General features: G+C 43.6%; 1 protein-coding gene across 1 annotated transcript in view; it reads right to left on the bottom strand.

The window, feature by feature from the left end:
- Positions 1–462: 462 nt before the first annotated feature.
- The window catches only part of CPZ (carboxypeptidase Z), a 155,539-nt gene continuing 140,268 nt past the window's right edge, over positions 463–15,733 (bottom strand). The window contains exons 10-11 of the mRNA XM_044295799.1: positions 4,543–4,642; positions 463–1,224 (exon numbers count right to left, since the gene is read on the bottom strand). Coding sequence (XP_044151734.1) covers positions 863–1,224; positions 4,543–4,642 — 462 coding nt within the window. The 3' untranslated portion in view covers positions 463–862. The remainder of the gene's footprint in view (positions 1,225–4,542; positions 4,643–15,733) is intronic.

Here is a 15,733-nt window from a genome sequence, read left to right as displayed (position 1 = left end):
GTTTTTGAAATCAACAATAGCCCCAGTGATATGAATTTTATAACATGCCCAGTTGATATTTTATAAAAGTTTAAAGGGTCTTCAGGATTGATTCAAAATGGCCGCCAGCATCCTGTACTAGAAGGTGAGCAGGACTGGTTGCCTCTAATTGCAAAGCTGCATAGGGGATGATGGGGCAGGTTCTCACTACACACTTCACTTTGGCATTTCCATAAATTACACATTGATAAGTTTTCCTGTCAGGCTGCTCAGCCATGACGGCATATCATAGACAGGATTGTATTATTACCATCTATTGAAGAGCACTGTAACCTGTAGAGAGGCCCCGTCCATCACCCATCTTGGAAGTTCTGCCAGTGGAAGTAACAAGTCCTGTTCACATTCTAGAACTGATTGGTGGCATTTCCAGAGAACCCATTTATTTGTTTAAAAAAGCCTAAATAAACATGTTCTGAATAGAAATGCTGGTATTAGAATTTTTATTTTGAAAAAAAGTTGCTGTTTTTTTTACAAACTTCTGCCTTTAAAACTCAGTATAGTAACATTACATTCAGTTTATTTTTACAATGTCATAAAAATATACACATTTTATACAGGAATGTTCCCAAAAAATCCTGAAAATTTTTTTTGCCCATGGGCATAAAGAAAAGAAACTAACGTAATGGCCATACGACCAATAAAATTATCAATGAAATCATCAAAGCAGTTAGAGTGTTGTGTTCTCTTTAAACTGCTCTGATATTGATAACCTTTCCTCAAGATAGGTCATCAATTTAGGAAACCAGACAACCAGTTTGGCTGAGATGTAACAATTATAAAATATGAACACAGATGTTGTCCCTTACCATTAAGATGTTAACAATTAGTTGTTTTTAAGTAGCCATGATGGTTTGTTATTACCTAACATGCTAAAATATGACCACCACCAAGGCTTTTCTCTATCTTGGGACTGTTCATCTCCTTCGCCTTGTTCCCTTTGCCCTGGGTGAGCATGAGGATCATAAGAATCGAGTGGATCATATCGATCATAGATATCTTCTGGAATAGGTTTATCATACTTTCGAGTTTTTATTTCAGCACGGTTCAAAATGAAATCAACACGTCCAGCTTTCATCATTCTGGCTGGAAGAGTGATCTTCTTGGAAACCTTAGAGTAGCCAAAAGCTTCTGCGGTGATCACATAGACACCTGGAATCAAGAGTCGCCAGTAATCTCCATCTTCGCCTTTAAAAACAAAACAAAATCTGTTGGCTAACAGGATATAATCAATACTTATTATTATGAATAAATGATGAAACAGCATCTAGAAAAGCTCTCCCGAAGGATGTCAGAAAACAGTTGTAGGACAGAAGATACAAAATGCACATATGAAGATAAATTAGGATTATTTACAAAAACAACAGGATAAAGCAATCAAGGATATTTAAGCAAATATTAGGAAAACAATTATAAATGTAATTTATAACATTTCCCCTTTTTCTGTTTTTATTATTTTGATTTTTGCATTTAGACTAGTTATTTTACCAGTCTCAAGGGGCCCTACCACCAAGAAGCCCCTTCATAGCTCCTTAAAATGTGTCAGCCGTTTGACCTCCTACCTCACTATGACTGCCTGAACACCTAACCCTTAAAGAGGAATTTTAGACTTAAACAATTATCATCAAATATTTATATCCTGGAACCACTGCGAATACCAGCACAAATACAGGTAAACCTGGTTCCTTTTTTTCCCCCAGGCCATGAAAATGTGGCGAACAGATACGGATATTTTTCAAATGCTTTAATTGATGAACCCCTTACACTTCATTCCTGCAGTCCTAGGCCCTATCTCCAGGAAAATGTACTGTTTATGCATTTCTTATTGCGTTTTGTTTACTTTCAACAGATATGTTGAAAGTAAACAAAAAGCAAAAAGGTAAAGGAAACCACCTACAGGACATATACACTACAGTGGGTTCACACTACCGGTGGGTGTGAACCAACTATGCCACGTGACTAACCTCCTCTATGTGAACCCATCGTTCTTCGCAGTACTTCTGATGGTGGGGATAGACTTTCCTGAGGGGAAAACAAGGTCACTACCTCTTGAGGAGGATTGGCACATGAGGCAGCTGGTCTAGGTGGACCAGGGGGTACCAGTGCAAAGTACCAGAGGTACAGTCATAGTCAGCAGGCTGAGTCATAATCAGGAGCGACAGTGCAGGTAGAAGTCAAACAAGCAATGGGTCAGAGCAGGTGGCACAGGTACAGGTCAGACAATCCAGGTTAGCAACAGGAGAGTCAAGGCAAAACAGGTAAGGATCAAACAGGTAGCAGAGTTCAGAAACACAAGCACAGGTCAGGTATACAGGAACACAAGTGAAATGGTGTTTTTCAAGTTCTGCTTCGCTGTGTACCGGACCCTGATTTTGGAATTATTGGATTTTGCATGTTTGCCGCCTGCCTCTGACCTCGGACTTTGTTTAAGGACCTTGCTTAATCTCTGCCTGCCCTGACCCCAGACTTCCTGACCACGTACTTCCCCTCTGTGCTTGCACTTCCCCTCATCAGCTGCCACTGACTCGGGGACTGCTCTGGAGTGGCAACTGGCAACTACTCCAGCAGCCCAGGCCTATCCTTACCATCAGAGGCTCTGGTGAAGACCAAGTAGTTGCTTAGTCACGCCCCTCCAGAGTATAGCCAGTCAGTGGTGCAGTGGGTACACAGCCATTTGCATAACAACAACCAAAGATAACTGCAACCTTTGCAGGACACTCAGGCTTATAGGAAGGGGGCTGGGCCACTAAAATAGGTGCAGGATGGCTGGGAGTGGTTACACAGGTCACACGTGCAAAACTCTTACATCACAGGAAGTGATGCGCACCGGCCCTTACCGAGATGCTACAGGAAACAGGCTAGAAGGCATGCTGTGTCCAGGGCAGAAAGGAAACTGTGGAGCAGAGTCCAGGACCGGAGCAGTCCATGCAGAGACACTGGCAGTAGATCACTGCCTGTCACGACCTATGGTGTGTTTTGTGACACTTTCCTTCACTTGGTTGCCCGTGGCAACGTGTGGTGTTGTGTGCATGTGGTGGCAGTGTCTCAGCCCTATGGCTGATCCCCAGGACATGATTGCCACGCATGCCGTTACTCGTGGCAACAGGTGAAGTGTGAGTTTATGTATGTACTTCTCCTTTAAGTGGCCGTCTTCCCTTGCCTTGTGTTGGAAGGGTTAATTCCCTTCTGTGTGTGTGAACACTGGGTGTGTCTGTTGGGTGTGGCTACTTTGGCCTATATAGCCTCAGTGAATATCTCTAGTCTGAGGGGTACTTCAGCCATGGTTAGCTGGAGCAGCCTCCTGTGTTATTCATCTGCCAGTGGGGGCCACCTTTGTGGTCATAAGTTCACGTACGGTATTTAGAAGATGTTTGTTTGGTTTCCTTCTTATTGCAGCATATGGTTTCCTGGGTTCCCGTGTGATGTCTGTGGTGTGCTGTGTCCTTTGTGTTGTTCTGGACAGCAGCACTTGTACTTGGGTTCCAGGTTATGTGTCTGTGGCAGGTAAGTGTGGTATTAGTTGCACTTACCTGTCATTGCCTTATGTCTGTTCATGTTCCCCTTTCTATGTAGCTTGGCCAGTGAGACTTCTGTTCCTCCGTGTCTAGGAGGAACAGGTCGTCTTACCCTGCTCCTAGTCCAGGGCCACCCTGAGGGCTAGCAGGAATATCAGGTTCCGGAGTATGAGCCCTCCTACCATCAGGGTTGGCTCATATGGATAGGAGACAGGGTCAGAATTAGGGATGTGTAGGAGGTGACCTGCTCCCTGATTCCTGTCCTGGCCTGGCATTGACCATCCGCCTTCTGATACTGGACGGCTGAGGGTTTTCCCCCATCCTCAGCCGTGACACTGCCTCTACCTGCCTTGTAATGCAGCTGGATGTAGGCAATGACAGAGGCAGCCAGGGGGGGCAGTGCTCGCCTGAGCACGGAGCCTAGGACCGCGGTGGTGAGTAGGTGAACACTGGCGACCCGAAACTGCTGTTACAATGTACTTTATACTAGCAAAATACAACAAAGTATGAAAATATGTAAAAAAAAAAAGGCTAAACCAAATATCTTGAGGAAGGAGATGCCATAACTGCTGGATAAGTGTGATTCCCCCTTCAACACTTCCTGGCCACCAGTTTGTTGTTAAACATCAAAGAACAGGTAGGGACTCTTTCCAAAACTCCCCAAGATTCCAGTATAACCACCTTTCCTTTTAATAGTACAGAGAATCATCACACAGGGGCTATTTCTGGGACCCACATCTTTCATGTAGATATGGCATTCTGTGCATATTTCATAAATGCCAAAGATGAGAATGGCTCTATATAATTCATGAAAAGCCCTCAATATGCTGTATATCTTAGCAGAAAATGTATTAAATAACTAGGAAAATCTTAAAAAATTGAAAATGGCTTCCACTCATGATATTCATTTAATAATTATAAAATATATATATATATTATATTATATTTAGAGTAAATATAATTGTTTTTCTCCGACCATACTATACAATACCTGTGGTTATATCATGGCGAATTCCTTTCACTGAGATTCGAGCATTCTTTATTGGATTCCCATGTTCATCCTTGACTACCCCTTTAATACCACGATGTACCTAATAGTAACACGGCAAACAATTGGTTAGATTAAAATAAAAAAACAAATTGTAGGCATATGTTGAAAATGACTAACACAATTACGGTAACTTTGAAGCTAAGACACAGTCACCACAAAGCATAAAGAAATAACAAATACTCTGATTCTTTATAGTCTTATCTCAAATCACACACTTGTAATGTCTCATGTGTTTTGCAGGTCTGTAATATGGATGTATTGTATCAAACCCACCAACTTAGAGGAAAAATAAATTGGGGAAGATTTGCTAATCTTACAGATGGTGTAATTGTAAACTTAAGGCTTTAGTACACCCGCCGATTTTTCATCAGATGATTGTTAACGAGCGTTCGTATTAACGCTTATTAGCGTTATCATCTGGCAGTATAATACTGCTGCCAATTGCCCAATGAATGAGCAAATACTTGTTCAGTGGGCAATCCAAATCTTTTGACAGGTTAAAAAAATCATCGTTTGCAGGCGGCAGTTTGTAATGTCTAATCATAATCTGCTGCCAGCAGACAATGATTCACTGGGGCGGACTGGGAACTTAAAGTGGCCCTGGAAAAGAACCTAAAAGTGACCCCATGTAGTAGGTGAGTCCAAATTGAGAGAAATACCGTAGTGCAGCACAAAATACTGCCATACCACAATCCTGAGGACAGCGATACAGTGGAATTCAGGAGGGCACCTGATGCTCCTACGTTAATTAATGCTTAGTGCAACAGATCATTATATTCCTGGCCAACCCCCTGGGCATCGGCCTACTGGGAGATTTCCCTGTAGGGTCTATGGCCAGTCCACCCCTGATGATTATATATAGGCAAGAGAGATGTTATAATGATCGCTCCTCCTATACTAAGGAGGATATCTCTGCATGTAATAGCAGTGATGTCCTCCGCTAGTGAGCAGACAATTGCCGGGAAAGAACGCTTTCCTCCCGACAATCGCCTGTTAAACTGGGCTGTTTAATACACCCTATATCTGTGATGGCTAACCTACGGCACCCCAGCTGTGGAAAAACTACGACTACCAAGATGTACGGCTGTTCTCAGAACTTTATAGAAATGAATGAAGCAGCTGGAGTGGCGGAGGTTAGCCATCATTGCCCTATAGCCAGGCTGTGTAGACCTGCAGTAGATTTATCACAGGGGCTTAGGGTGGATGATAAATGCCGTGCAGGGATAGACTGTTTTCTAACTTTATACCAATTATTGGTTGACTTACTTTAAGCCAAAATTTTACGCCGGACTTTTGGGGCAAATTTAGCAGTAAATGTCACATATCGGGTGTGGTCCTTTTCTAGTAAGCTGCACATCTTGTCAGACTAGGTGCAGATAAATTTCTCAAAACCTGGATGTGCACAGTCTACAAGAGAATATAGGTGGCAACTAATACTATGAAGGATCAGTTTACCAATAATTAAAAAAAATATAATAATAATAATAATAATTATTATTATGAATATTTATATAGCATCAACAAATTCCACAACGCTTTACATTCAGGGGGTTCATGTCCAAATAGAATCAAATAGCAACAAACAAGTCAACAATTTAGACAAGAGGAATGAGGGCCCTGCTCGCGAGAGCTTACAGTCTATGAGGAGATGGTGGTGACACAAAAGATAACCAGTGCTTGTTTTGTACAATAGTCCAGCTATCGTAACACAATAGGTGAGTAGATATAAAGCTGCATGAACGGCCACCAGCCAATGTCTGTGGTGCTTCTTAGTGGGTGGGATGAGGTGGATAGTGTTTGATGAAGAGATTCGTTTTAGAAGAATGATGTTGAAGGGGGGCGAATTGAGAACAGTCAGATTAGGGAATGTGATAGACCACCCTTAAAAAGATGTGTTTAGGGAGTGCCTAAATCGATGTATTTTGTGAATTAACCTAATTGCTTGGGGTAGGGCATTCCAGAGAACTGGTGCAGCACAGGGGATGTCTTGAAAACGGGAGTATGGTAGATGTCAGTCATAAGTAATTGGCAGAGAATAGCTCACGGGTAGGGTATTAGACAGAGATGAGGGAAGAGATGTAGGGGGGTGCAGCATTGTGGACAGCTTTGTAGGTGAGAAGTTTAAAATGAATGATGTACTGTATAGGCAACCAGTGCAATGACTGGCACAGGGCGGAGGCATCGGATAATGGTAAGACAAATAGGTGACCCTGGCTGCTGCATTCAAGATAGTGGAAAATACTGTACTTAAGACTGAATCATGGGGAACTCCAACAACAAGAGGAAAGAAAGTACTTCCTCTGCACATACCGTAGTAGTTCCTATGAAAAACTGCTGCTTGAGAAAGGGATTTGAAATTATTCATATACAGAATAATCAATATATAGAAAAACTTCAGCAAAAATAAAACTCCTGGAATCATGCAGGAAGATCTAAATATTGTGGTAGCATAACCACACATAATATCATATGAAATAAATGGATATCATTTGGTCATATGTATAATAACTGTCACAATAGAAAAGAGAATGCAAGCAGAAATCTAATTGGTAGAATTAACCGTTTTGTTTTTAATTATAAAAAATATAACTAGATATAGACAGAAGATAATTTACATAGATATATGGATAGACAGATAGTTAGATAGATAGATAGATAGATAGAAACAAAAATATAAAATGTTTATGGCTGTGATGGCTAACCTCCGGCACTTCAGCTGTGGTGTCAAAACTCCATAGAAATGAATGGAGCATGCTGGTAGTCGTAGTTTTACTGGAGGTTAGCCATCACTGGTATGGCCACTAGAGATGGCTTTGCGGTTCGCCCAGAGGTCGTTTCGCGATTTGCCGAACATGGGAACATATAGCGATGTTCGCATGTGCCATATCCTTTTGCATTTTGCCAAATTTTTACCCATGACACACACATCAGGTGGGACAGGACAGCCAATTGAGCACATGGACACACCCCCACCCTATAACAGAACCCGATCTGGCAGCTTGCCAGTGTAGGGAGAGGTTGCTTTATGGAGCAGGGACAGACTGCTAGGGACACCAAACGCTAGCCAATAGGGCCACAAAAGTCCTTTTAAGGACTGGCGTAGGTGTGCTAACGATAGGTGTAACATACTGAGGGGTGTGATATACTTACAATATACTTTCTAACATAATAAGTATATTATAGTGCATTTGTATTGTGCAGCAGTTGTGTGCGGTTCTGCTGCGATACCGCAGCTATATAGAGGGACAAACGCTATTGGAATAACTAATTGCAACTGGTGTGATATACCTGTTGCCCCCCCAAAAACTAATTGAGGGGTGTGATGTACCTATAATATATTTTCTAAAATAGAAAGTATATTATAGTGCATTGGTATTGTGCAGCAGTTGTGTGCGATTCTGCTGTGATACCGCAGGTATATAGAGGGACAAGCGTTATTGGAACAACTATTTGCAACAGGTGTGATATACCTGTTGCCCCCCCCAAAAAAAAAACGGATTGAGAGGTGTGATCTATCTGCTTCCACAAAATATTGATTAAGGGGTTTGATATACCTGCTTCCACAAAATACTGATTGAGGGGTGCGATATACCTGCTTCCACCAAATATTGATTCAGGGGTTCTATATACCTGTTTCCACAAAATACTGATTGAGGGGTGCGATATACCTGCTTCCACAAAATACTGATTGAGGGGTTTGATATACCTGCTTCCACAAAATACTGATTGAGGGGTGCGATATACTTGCTTCCATCAAATATTGATTCAGGTGTTTTATATACCTTTTTCCACAAAATACTGATTGAGGGGTTTGAGATACCTGCTTCCACAAAATACAGATTGAGGTGTGCGATATACCTGCTTCCATCAAATATTGATTGAGGGGTGCGATATACCTGCTTCCACAAAATACTGATTATGGGGTGCGATATACCTGCTTCCAAAAAATACTGATTAAGGTGTTTCATATACCTGCTTCCACAAAATACTGATTGAGGGGTGCGATATACCCGCTTCCACCAAATACTGTTTGAGGCCTGCAATATACCTGCTTCCACAAATACTGCTCTTCTCTAGGGACTTTGGCACAGGGTCATTTTGAAAATGAAAGGCAGAGGAAAAGGCAGGCCGTTTCACAGAGGTGGTAGGGGTCGGTCAGATGCACCAGGGCGGAGCCTAAGAGGGAAGTTGGAGAAGGTGCGTGCAATTAAGTCAAAGGATGCACTAAAGTTGGCTAAGTGGCTCACCCTTCCACTTATAAACCCTCCTCATCCTCTGTATCTGCATCCTCCTCACTGTCTGCTGTGTGCACCCCCAAAGACACCACCACCACCATAGCCCCTCCACTCGAGTAAGAGGAATTATTTTCTTATCCATTCCTAGACCTTACCAATGCGCAACCATTCTTGGCATCGGATGAGAAAGAGGAGGTAGCAACGGCCGCCACTCGGCGGTCTGACGACAGTACCCAAATCGGCCCGAGGAGGGTGGTCCCGCTGTTGATGCCTACTCCGAGATTTCTAATGTCAGTGCTGCTGAAGGTGACGATGATGACATGTCAATGGATGTCACGTGAGAGGAATAGGAGGGGAGTTCAGAAGGAGAGAGGGAGCAGCAGATAGGGAGGAGAAGCAGGCAGAACTCGCAGTGCACAGGAGGCAAAAAGCAGACTGCAAATGTATCTGGAGCAAGCCATATACCATGCACGGTCACATCTTGCGCTCCCAGGATGCTGGCACATGGCTCCGCAGTGTGGGATTTTTTTTAACGTGTCAGCTGCTGGCAATAGTGTTGCCATCTGCAACCTGTGCTGTCAAAGCATATGTTGCGGTAAGCCCAACACTCACCTAGGGACAACCGCCTTAAGTAGGAACCTGGACTCCCATCACTGAATCAAGTGGGAGCAACGCCGTAAGAACCCACAAAGTCACACTCCCGATGCTCCACGTCCTGCCTTTTATTATTTTCCTCCCATTTGTCCTCCACTCCACCTTACACCGTGCCATCGTCGCATTCATCTGGCAGAAGGCAGGCTTCCGTGGCCAAAATGTTCGAAGTTGATGATGCCGGATAACCCTCTTGCCCAACGGCCGGGCTGACCACTGGCTTGTCAGAAGTGCTAGCCCACCAACTACTGCCATATAAACTGGTGGAATCGGGGGACTTAAAGGATAACTGTCACATTTAGACCCTAATTTCAATTTTCATATATGTAGTTACTAATAATATGATATTCCAGAATCTGTTACTATTAGACTGACTTCCCCCATATTTAATAAGATTCAGTCTGCATAAAACTGCAATTTCACTATTCAGTTAAGATGGCCGCCGCTGCCCTCACAAGCCAGTAACAAAAGCCCCCCAAAAGTGTCAGTAACCAGAGCCCTCCCCCCTAAATGGTTAATCTCCTGCAGCACAAAGGTGTCCTCTTACCACATGTTGTTTTCATTTATACACTGAGCAGATGGCAGATCTCCCTTCCCTGGTCTGCGCTGCTTCGACTCTGCATTGTCCAGGTCTGCTGAGTGAGGGAGAGTCTGCCAAGCGCAGAGACTGGGAGAAGTGCACACAGCCCAGGTACTGTTATCAGCTGCTGGGGAGGACCTGGCTTTATTCATTTACTTACAGTCCCTGGCTGTCAGTAATGTGAGCCTGCACGTTGCGTTCTCCGTCTAACAACAGATAGACGGAACATGCCTAGCAATCCTATTTTAAGCACAGGTAAAAGTAGACAGTACAGGGAAAAAAAATGTGGAATTAAGGGGTGATTGAATACACAGTGAAAAGTTGAAATAGGGCCACCAATGTGATATTATTCATCACAATCCAATACTCCCCAAAAAAATATACGACAGTTATACTTTAAGAAAATTTGTGGCCATTGGCACACTGCAATTGAAGGTCCCCGGAAGGAAATATTTCTTCCAGAAGGGCATCCCAGAGCTATATGGCCACGTTCAGCGGCAATTGAATATATCTCTGGCACACAGTGTAGGTGCCAAGATACATCTGACCACAGACACGTGGTCTAGCAAACACAGGCAGGGAAGGTATATAACTTTTACTGTCCACTGGGTGAACCTTCTGGCGGCCGTCAAGCATGTAACCCGTGGCACCCGTGTGGACTTGGTCTCCTCCTCGCTGACACCTCCTTTTCCACTGCTACCGCCTCTTTCGTTGCACCCCCACCGCTGCACCCCCATGCGCCCCAGAATCTATTTGACGTGCCAGGTGAGACGTTGCCATGCTGTGCTGAGGCTGTTGTGCGTAGAAGCCAAGACTCACACCGGTCCGGCACTGCTTTCAGCTCTGTGGTCACAGGCCTATCAGTGGCTAATCCTGCTTAATTTGTCAGTTGGTAAAGTGGTGTGCATCAACGGTGCCAATCTGCTGAGTGCGCTGAAACAGGGCAAAATGACACATGGCACACGTCCTGAACTTAGTCGTGCAGCGGCAGGCCAGGAAAATTTCTGGCCAATTTGGCTCGCTTTGCTGCCCGTCAGACGTCTGATTTGTGACAGGCAGACAATCTGGAACTCCGCCTTGTATATGCTTGATAGGCTGCTCCAGCAGCAACGTGCCGTTAACGACTACCTGTACGAACTCTGCAGCAGGACAGGTTCTGGGGAGCTTGGTTTCTTTTCACAGCGCCAGTGGCTGCTCATGCGCGAAGCATGCAGACTTCTGCGGCCTTTTGATGAGATCACCAAACTAGTCAGTCGCAGCCAGGGCACCATCAGTGACATCGTACCTTATGCCTTCTTTCTGGACCGTGCAATGTGTTGTGTCATTGATCAAGCCGTCGAGGAGCAGGAGCTGGAAGATGAGGCCTTCGCAATGCTGAATGAATTCCCAGGGGGGGGCTACTCCATCTGAGACAAGTCAGCAGGAGTGTGAAGAGGAGGATGGTGGCTGGGAGGAGGAAGAGCAAGAAAAGCAGGATTTGAGTGGGGCTTTAAACTTTTCGGGGATCCCTGCTGTTGTCCATGGCTGGGGGGGAGGAGACCGAGGACAACATTCTCCTGGGCGATGAGCAGAAGCCAGGGCGCGCCACCGCTTCCAAATAAGTGCAAATGGGGGCCTTCTTGCTCCAGTGTTTGAAGAGAGACCCCCATATAAAAAGCATAAAGTGCAAGGACCAGTACTGGGTGGCAACGTACTTAAACCCCTGGTACAAACACAAAATGGCAGACATGTTACCAGCATTACAGAGGGCTGTCAGAATGCAGCATCTCCAGACCTTACTGTGAGAGATGCTGCATTCTGCTGTTGCGGGCGCTGGCAGAGGAATTTCCACCCACAGCGAAACTGGTGCGGGTACCAATCCTACCGCTCCTGCAAGAAGAGAACGGTTTGAAGATGTGTTGGTCACTTCGGATATGAGATCATTCTTGAAGCCAACCAATCGACAGCCGCCCTCCGGATCCAGCCTCAGGGAACGTCTAGACCAACAGGTGTCCGACTACATCAGGTTAATGGCCGATGTGGACGCTCTGAAAAGCGAGGAACCCCTGGACTACTGGGTGTGCAGGCTTGACCTGTGGCCAGAGCTGGCACAATTTGCCTTGGAACTCTTGGCTTGCCCATCGTCGAGCGTCCTGTCCGAAAGGACGTTCAGCACAGCAGGCGGGATCGTGACCTATAAGTGCACTCGCCAAGCTCACTACAATTTGGACTACCTCACATTTTTTAACATTAATGAGGCAAGGATCTAGGAGGAATTCAACACCTGTCATGACCACATGTTATTGAATTTCTTTATGCCAGCCCACACATATCCGCCAGACCCCAAAACAAAGAATGGTACTTGTCTTATGTATTTACAGCAGCATAAAATGCCTTTTCTGTCAGTGAAAGCATAATGTTTGGGGCCTATACTGGCCTACAGTAAAATTGTTAACCACTGACTGTCTAATATACGTCCAGCCACATAATCACTTGTTCTTTTCTGTCAGGTAAATGCCTAATATTTGGGGCCTGTACTCCACTGGCCTACAGTAAAATTGTTATTCAGTGACTGCCTAATGTACCTGAATGCATCAGTAAAATTGTTATCCACTGACCGCCTAATATACATCCAACCACATAATCACTTGTTCTTTTCTGTCCGGTGAATGCCTAATGTTTGGGGCCTGTACTCCACTGGCCTGCAATAAAATTGTTATCCACTGACCACCTAATATACATCCAAGCACATAATCACTTGTTCTTTTCTGTCCGGTGAATGCCTAATGTTTGGGGCCTGTACTCCACTGACCTGAAGTTAAATTGTTATTCATTGACCTCCTAATGTACCTCCAGCCACATAATCACTTGTTCTTTATCCTCCGGTGAATGGCTTATGATTGGGGCCTGTACTCCACTGGCCTGCAGTGAAATTGTTAATCACTGACCCCCTAATATACCTCCAGCCACATAATCACTTGTTCTTTTCTGTCCGGTTAATGCCTAATGTTTGGGGCCTATACTCCACTGGCCTACAGTAAAATTGTTATCCACTGACCACCTAATATACCTCCAGCCACATAATCACTTGTCCTTTATCCTCCCGTGAATGGCTTATGCTTGGGGCCTGTGCTCCACTGGCCTGCAGTAAAATTGTTAATCACTGACCCCCTAATATACCTCCAGCCACATAATCACTTATTCTTATCTGTCGAGTAAATGCATAATTTTTGGGGCCTGTACTGCACTGGCCTACAGTAAAATTGTTATCCACTGACCGTCTAATATACCTCCAGCCACATCATCACTTGTTCTTTTCTGTCAGGTGAATGCCTAATTTTTGGGGCCTGTACTCCACTGGCCTGCAGTAAAATTGCTATTTAGTGACCTCCTAATGTACCTCCAGCCACATAATCACTTGTTCTTTTCTGCCCGGTGAATGCCTAATATTTGGGGCCTGTACTCCACTGGCCTTCAGTAAAATTGTTATGCACTGACCGTCTAATATACTTCCAGCCACATAATCATTTGATCTTTTCTGTACGGTGAATGCCTAATGTTTGGGGCCTGTACTCCACTGGCCTACAGTTAAATTGTTATCCACTGTCTATCTAATTTACCTCTAGCCACATAATCACTTGTTCTTTTCTGTCAGGTAAATGCCTAATTTTTGGGGTCTGTACTCCCGTGGCCTAAAATAAAAAATTTCTAGGCTCCAGCAGGGCACCTTTATTGAGAGTTTTCCTTTAAGACGCTTAAAAATGGCTCCTAATTTAAATACATATTTTTTGCGTGAATTTTTGTCATTGATCCTCCTCTGGTATTTTACTGTCCATGTTGTGGGACTATTTGTGTACTTTTAGTAAGTATTTGGTGGCTGAAAATATGACCTGAAGGTTTTTCAGGTTTGCCTGCCATTAAAGTAAATGGGGCCAGCCGAAAATGCTCTGTTCGCAAACATTTGATCGTTCGCGAAACGTCCTGGCCGATGTTCATCCATCACTAATGGTCACCTTAGATCACCATGTCTCAGATATAACTGCAGCCTCTGCACCCCTATGGCTACACACTAGGATCATGATCATTACACCATACACTCTGCCTAACATTTCTTTTAAAGTAAGTAAGTACCCAAATTAATTTCATTCAGCCACTTAGTCTGCCAAATAAAAGGCAAATTCCCGTCATCTGCTCAGTGTACCCGGGATTACTGACTTTAGAAGTGTCATCCCAGACACTTTATTTAAGTACTGCACTTTCCTAAACAAGCTTCTATAAAGACATAAAATAATTACATGAAACCGTTTCACCCGGCTTCAAGATAATCGATCCAGCAGGTATCTCACATCCTGAGAAGTGGATCTGTTGCACATCCACGTGTAATATTCTAGATTGGTCTTGGCAAATTTTAGCAATAGATATTCTAATTGAGTGAACATTATCAGTGGATTTTATCAGAGCTTCTGTATTTGCTTTCTGCTGTATATGGGCTAGACGTTCACTGTGTCTCCACGGCTCAAATCTTTCATCTTGAAAGCTTTACTGTGTAATGTGTATGGATTTTATCCTGCCTTATTGGACTCACCAAGACAAAAATTCACTAGAGAGCTGTAAAATGGAATGGGCTTGGTGGTCTGAACTGCAGTACTCATATTGTAATAAAACTCGCCACAAGGAACATTAATGTTCTGTTCAGAAAGTCTCCAGTGCTCCAGCGAGGCCGCCAACAGTATCAATAGCTTCACTGTTAGTTAAAGTAATGTGAAGACATAAAAACTCAACTCCGGTCAGTCAACACAAAGTAACCATCGCTGCTTAGGATAAACACAAATAAGTAAATGATGGAAAACTTAAATTTGTCAAGATTTGTTCTTTTACTGCCAAGGACACAGGTGCAATGTTCAGTGCACAGCTCTAGTTTATTACATTTTGGGAACTGGTTGAAATTTCGAGAGAAGGATGAAAAGCTTTACTTTCTGTGTTTGTGTAGGGGAAGAGGAGGGGAAGCTGCAAGTGAGAGCAGGAAAAAAGAATACAACTTGTTACTATATCTTTCCCTCTGCACAGCCTCCAATAAGCCCAGGAGATGATACAGGAACTTGTCATGTTATCACCCCTCTTACTAATCATAGAGGATATGTTCTCTGTAATTACATTTAAGAAACTTTTTCTACTCAATGAGTAGATTAGTAGTTCTTCATCAAGTCACACCCTGAGCCTAAGCTTTCCTCATCTGTAGAGTGGAGATCTTTGTTTTCTTCAGTTTTGATGATTATATGAAGACAAGTTCATGTAGACATAGGCATTGTTGGCATGTATGAATTTTCCCCTGCCTTCAACTTTTACTTTTAGTAGCTGTTGCTTGTCTCAGGCTTTGCTTGGTGCAGAGATTCTAGACACAAACATGTTTGTTGATGCATTTCTTTTATGAAACATAATGTCTTCATACAAGGTTGCATGACCCCTAACCCTCATTCTGCAATGGAATGAGCCATGCATTCCATATGATTCCCTTCACCCCTGATCCTGTGGATATGCCACATATGTCTAAAGTGGGAGCTAATTTTATACCACCTTCTGACTTCACATTCTGTTGAATCTCAAACTGCATTTTATAGCGTTTTCATCTTTTCTAGCCCTCACTGAAAAAAATGATTTCGATGTCTGGTCTCAACCCCAATTCATA

Source organism: Bufo gargarizans, chromosome 1 (assembly GCF_014858855.1).
Source record: "Bufo gargarizans isolate SCDJY-AF-19 chromosome 1, ASM1485885v1, whole genome shotgun sequence".
NCBI classification, from domain to species: domain Eukaryota; kingdom Metazoa; phylum Chordata; class Amphibia; order Anura; family Bufonidae; genus Bufo; species Bufo gargarizans.
This window is presented reverse-complemented; position numbering and strand designations above follow the sequence as displayed.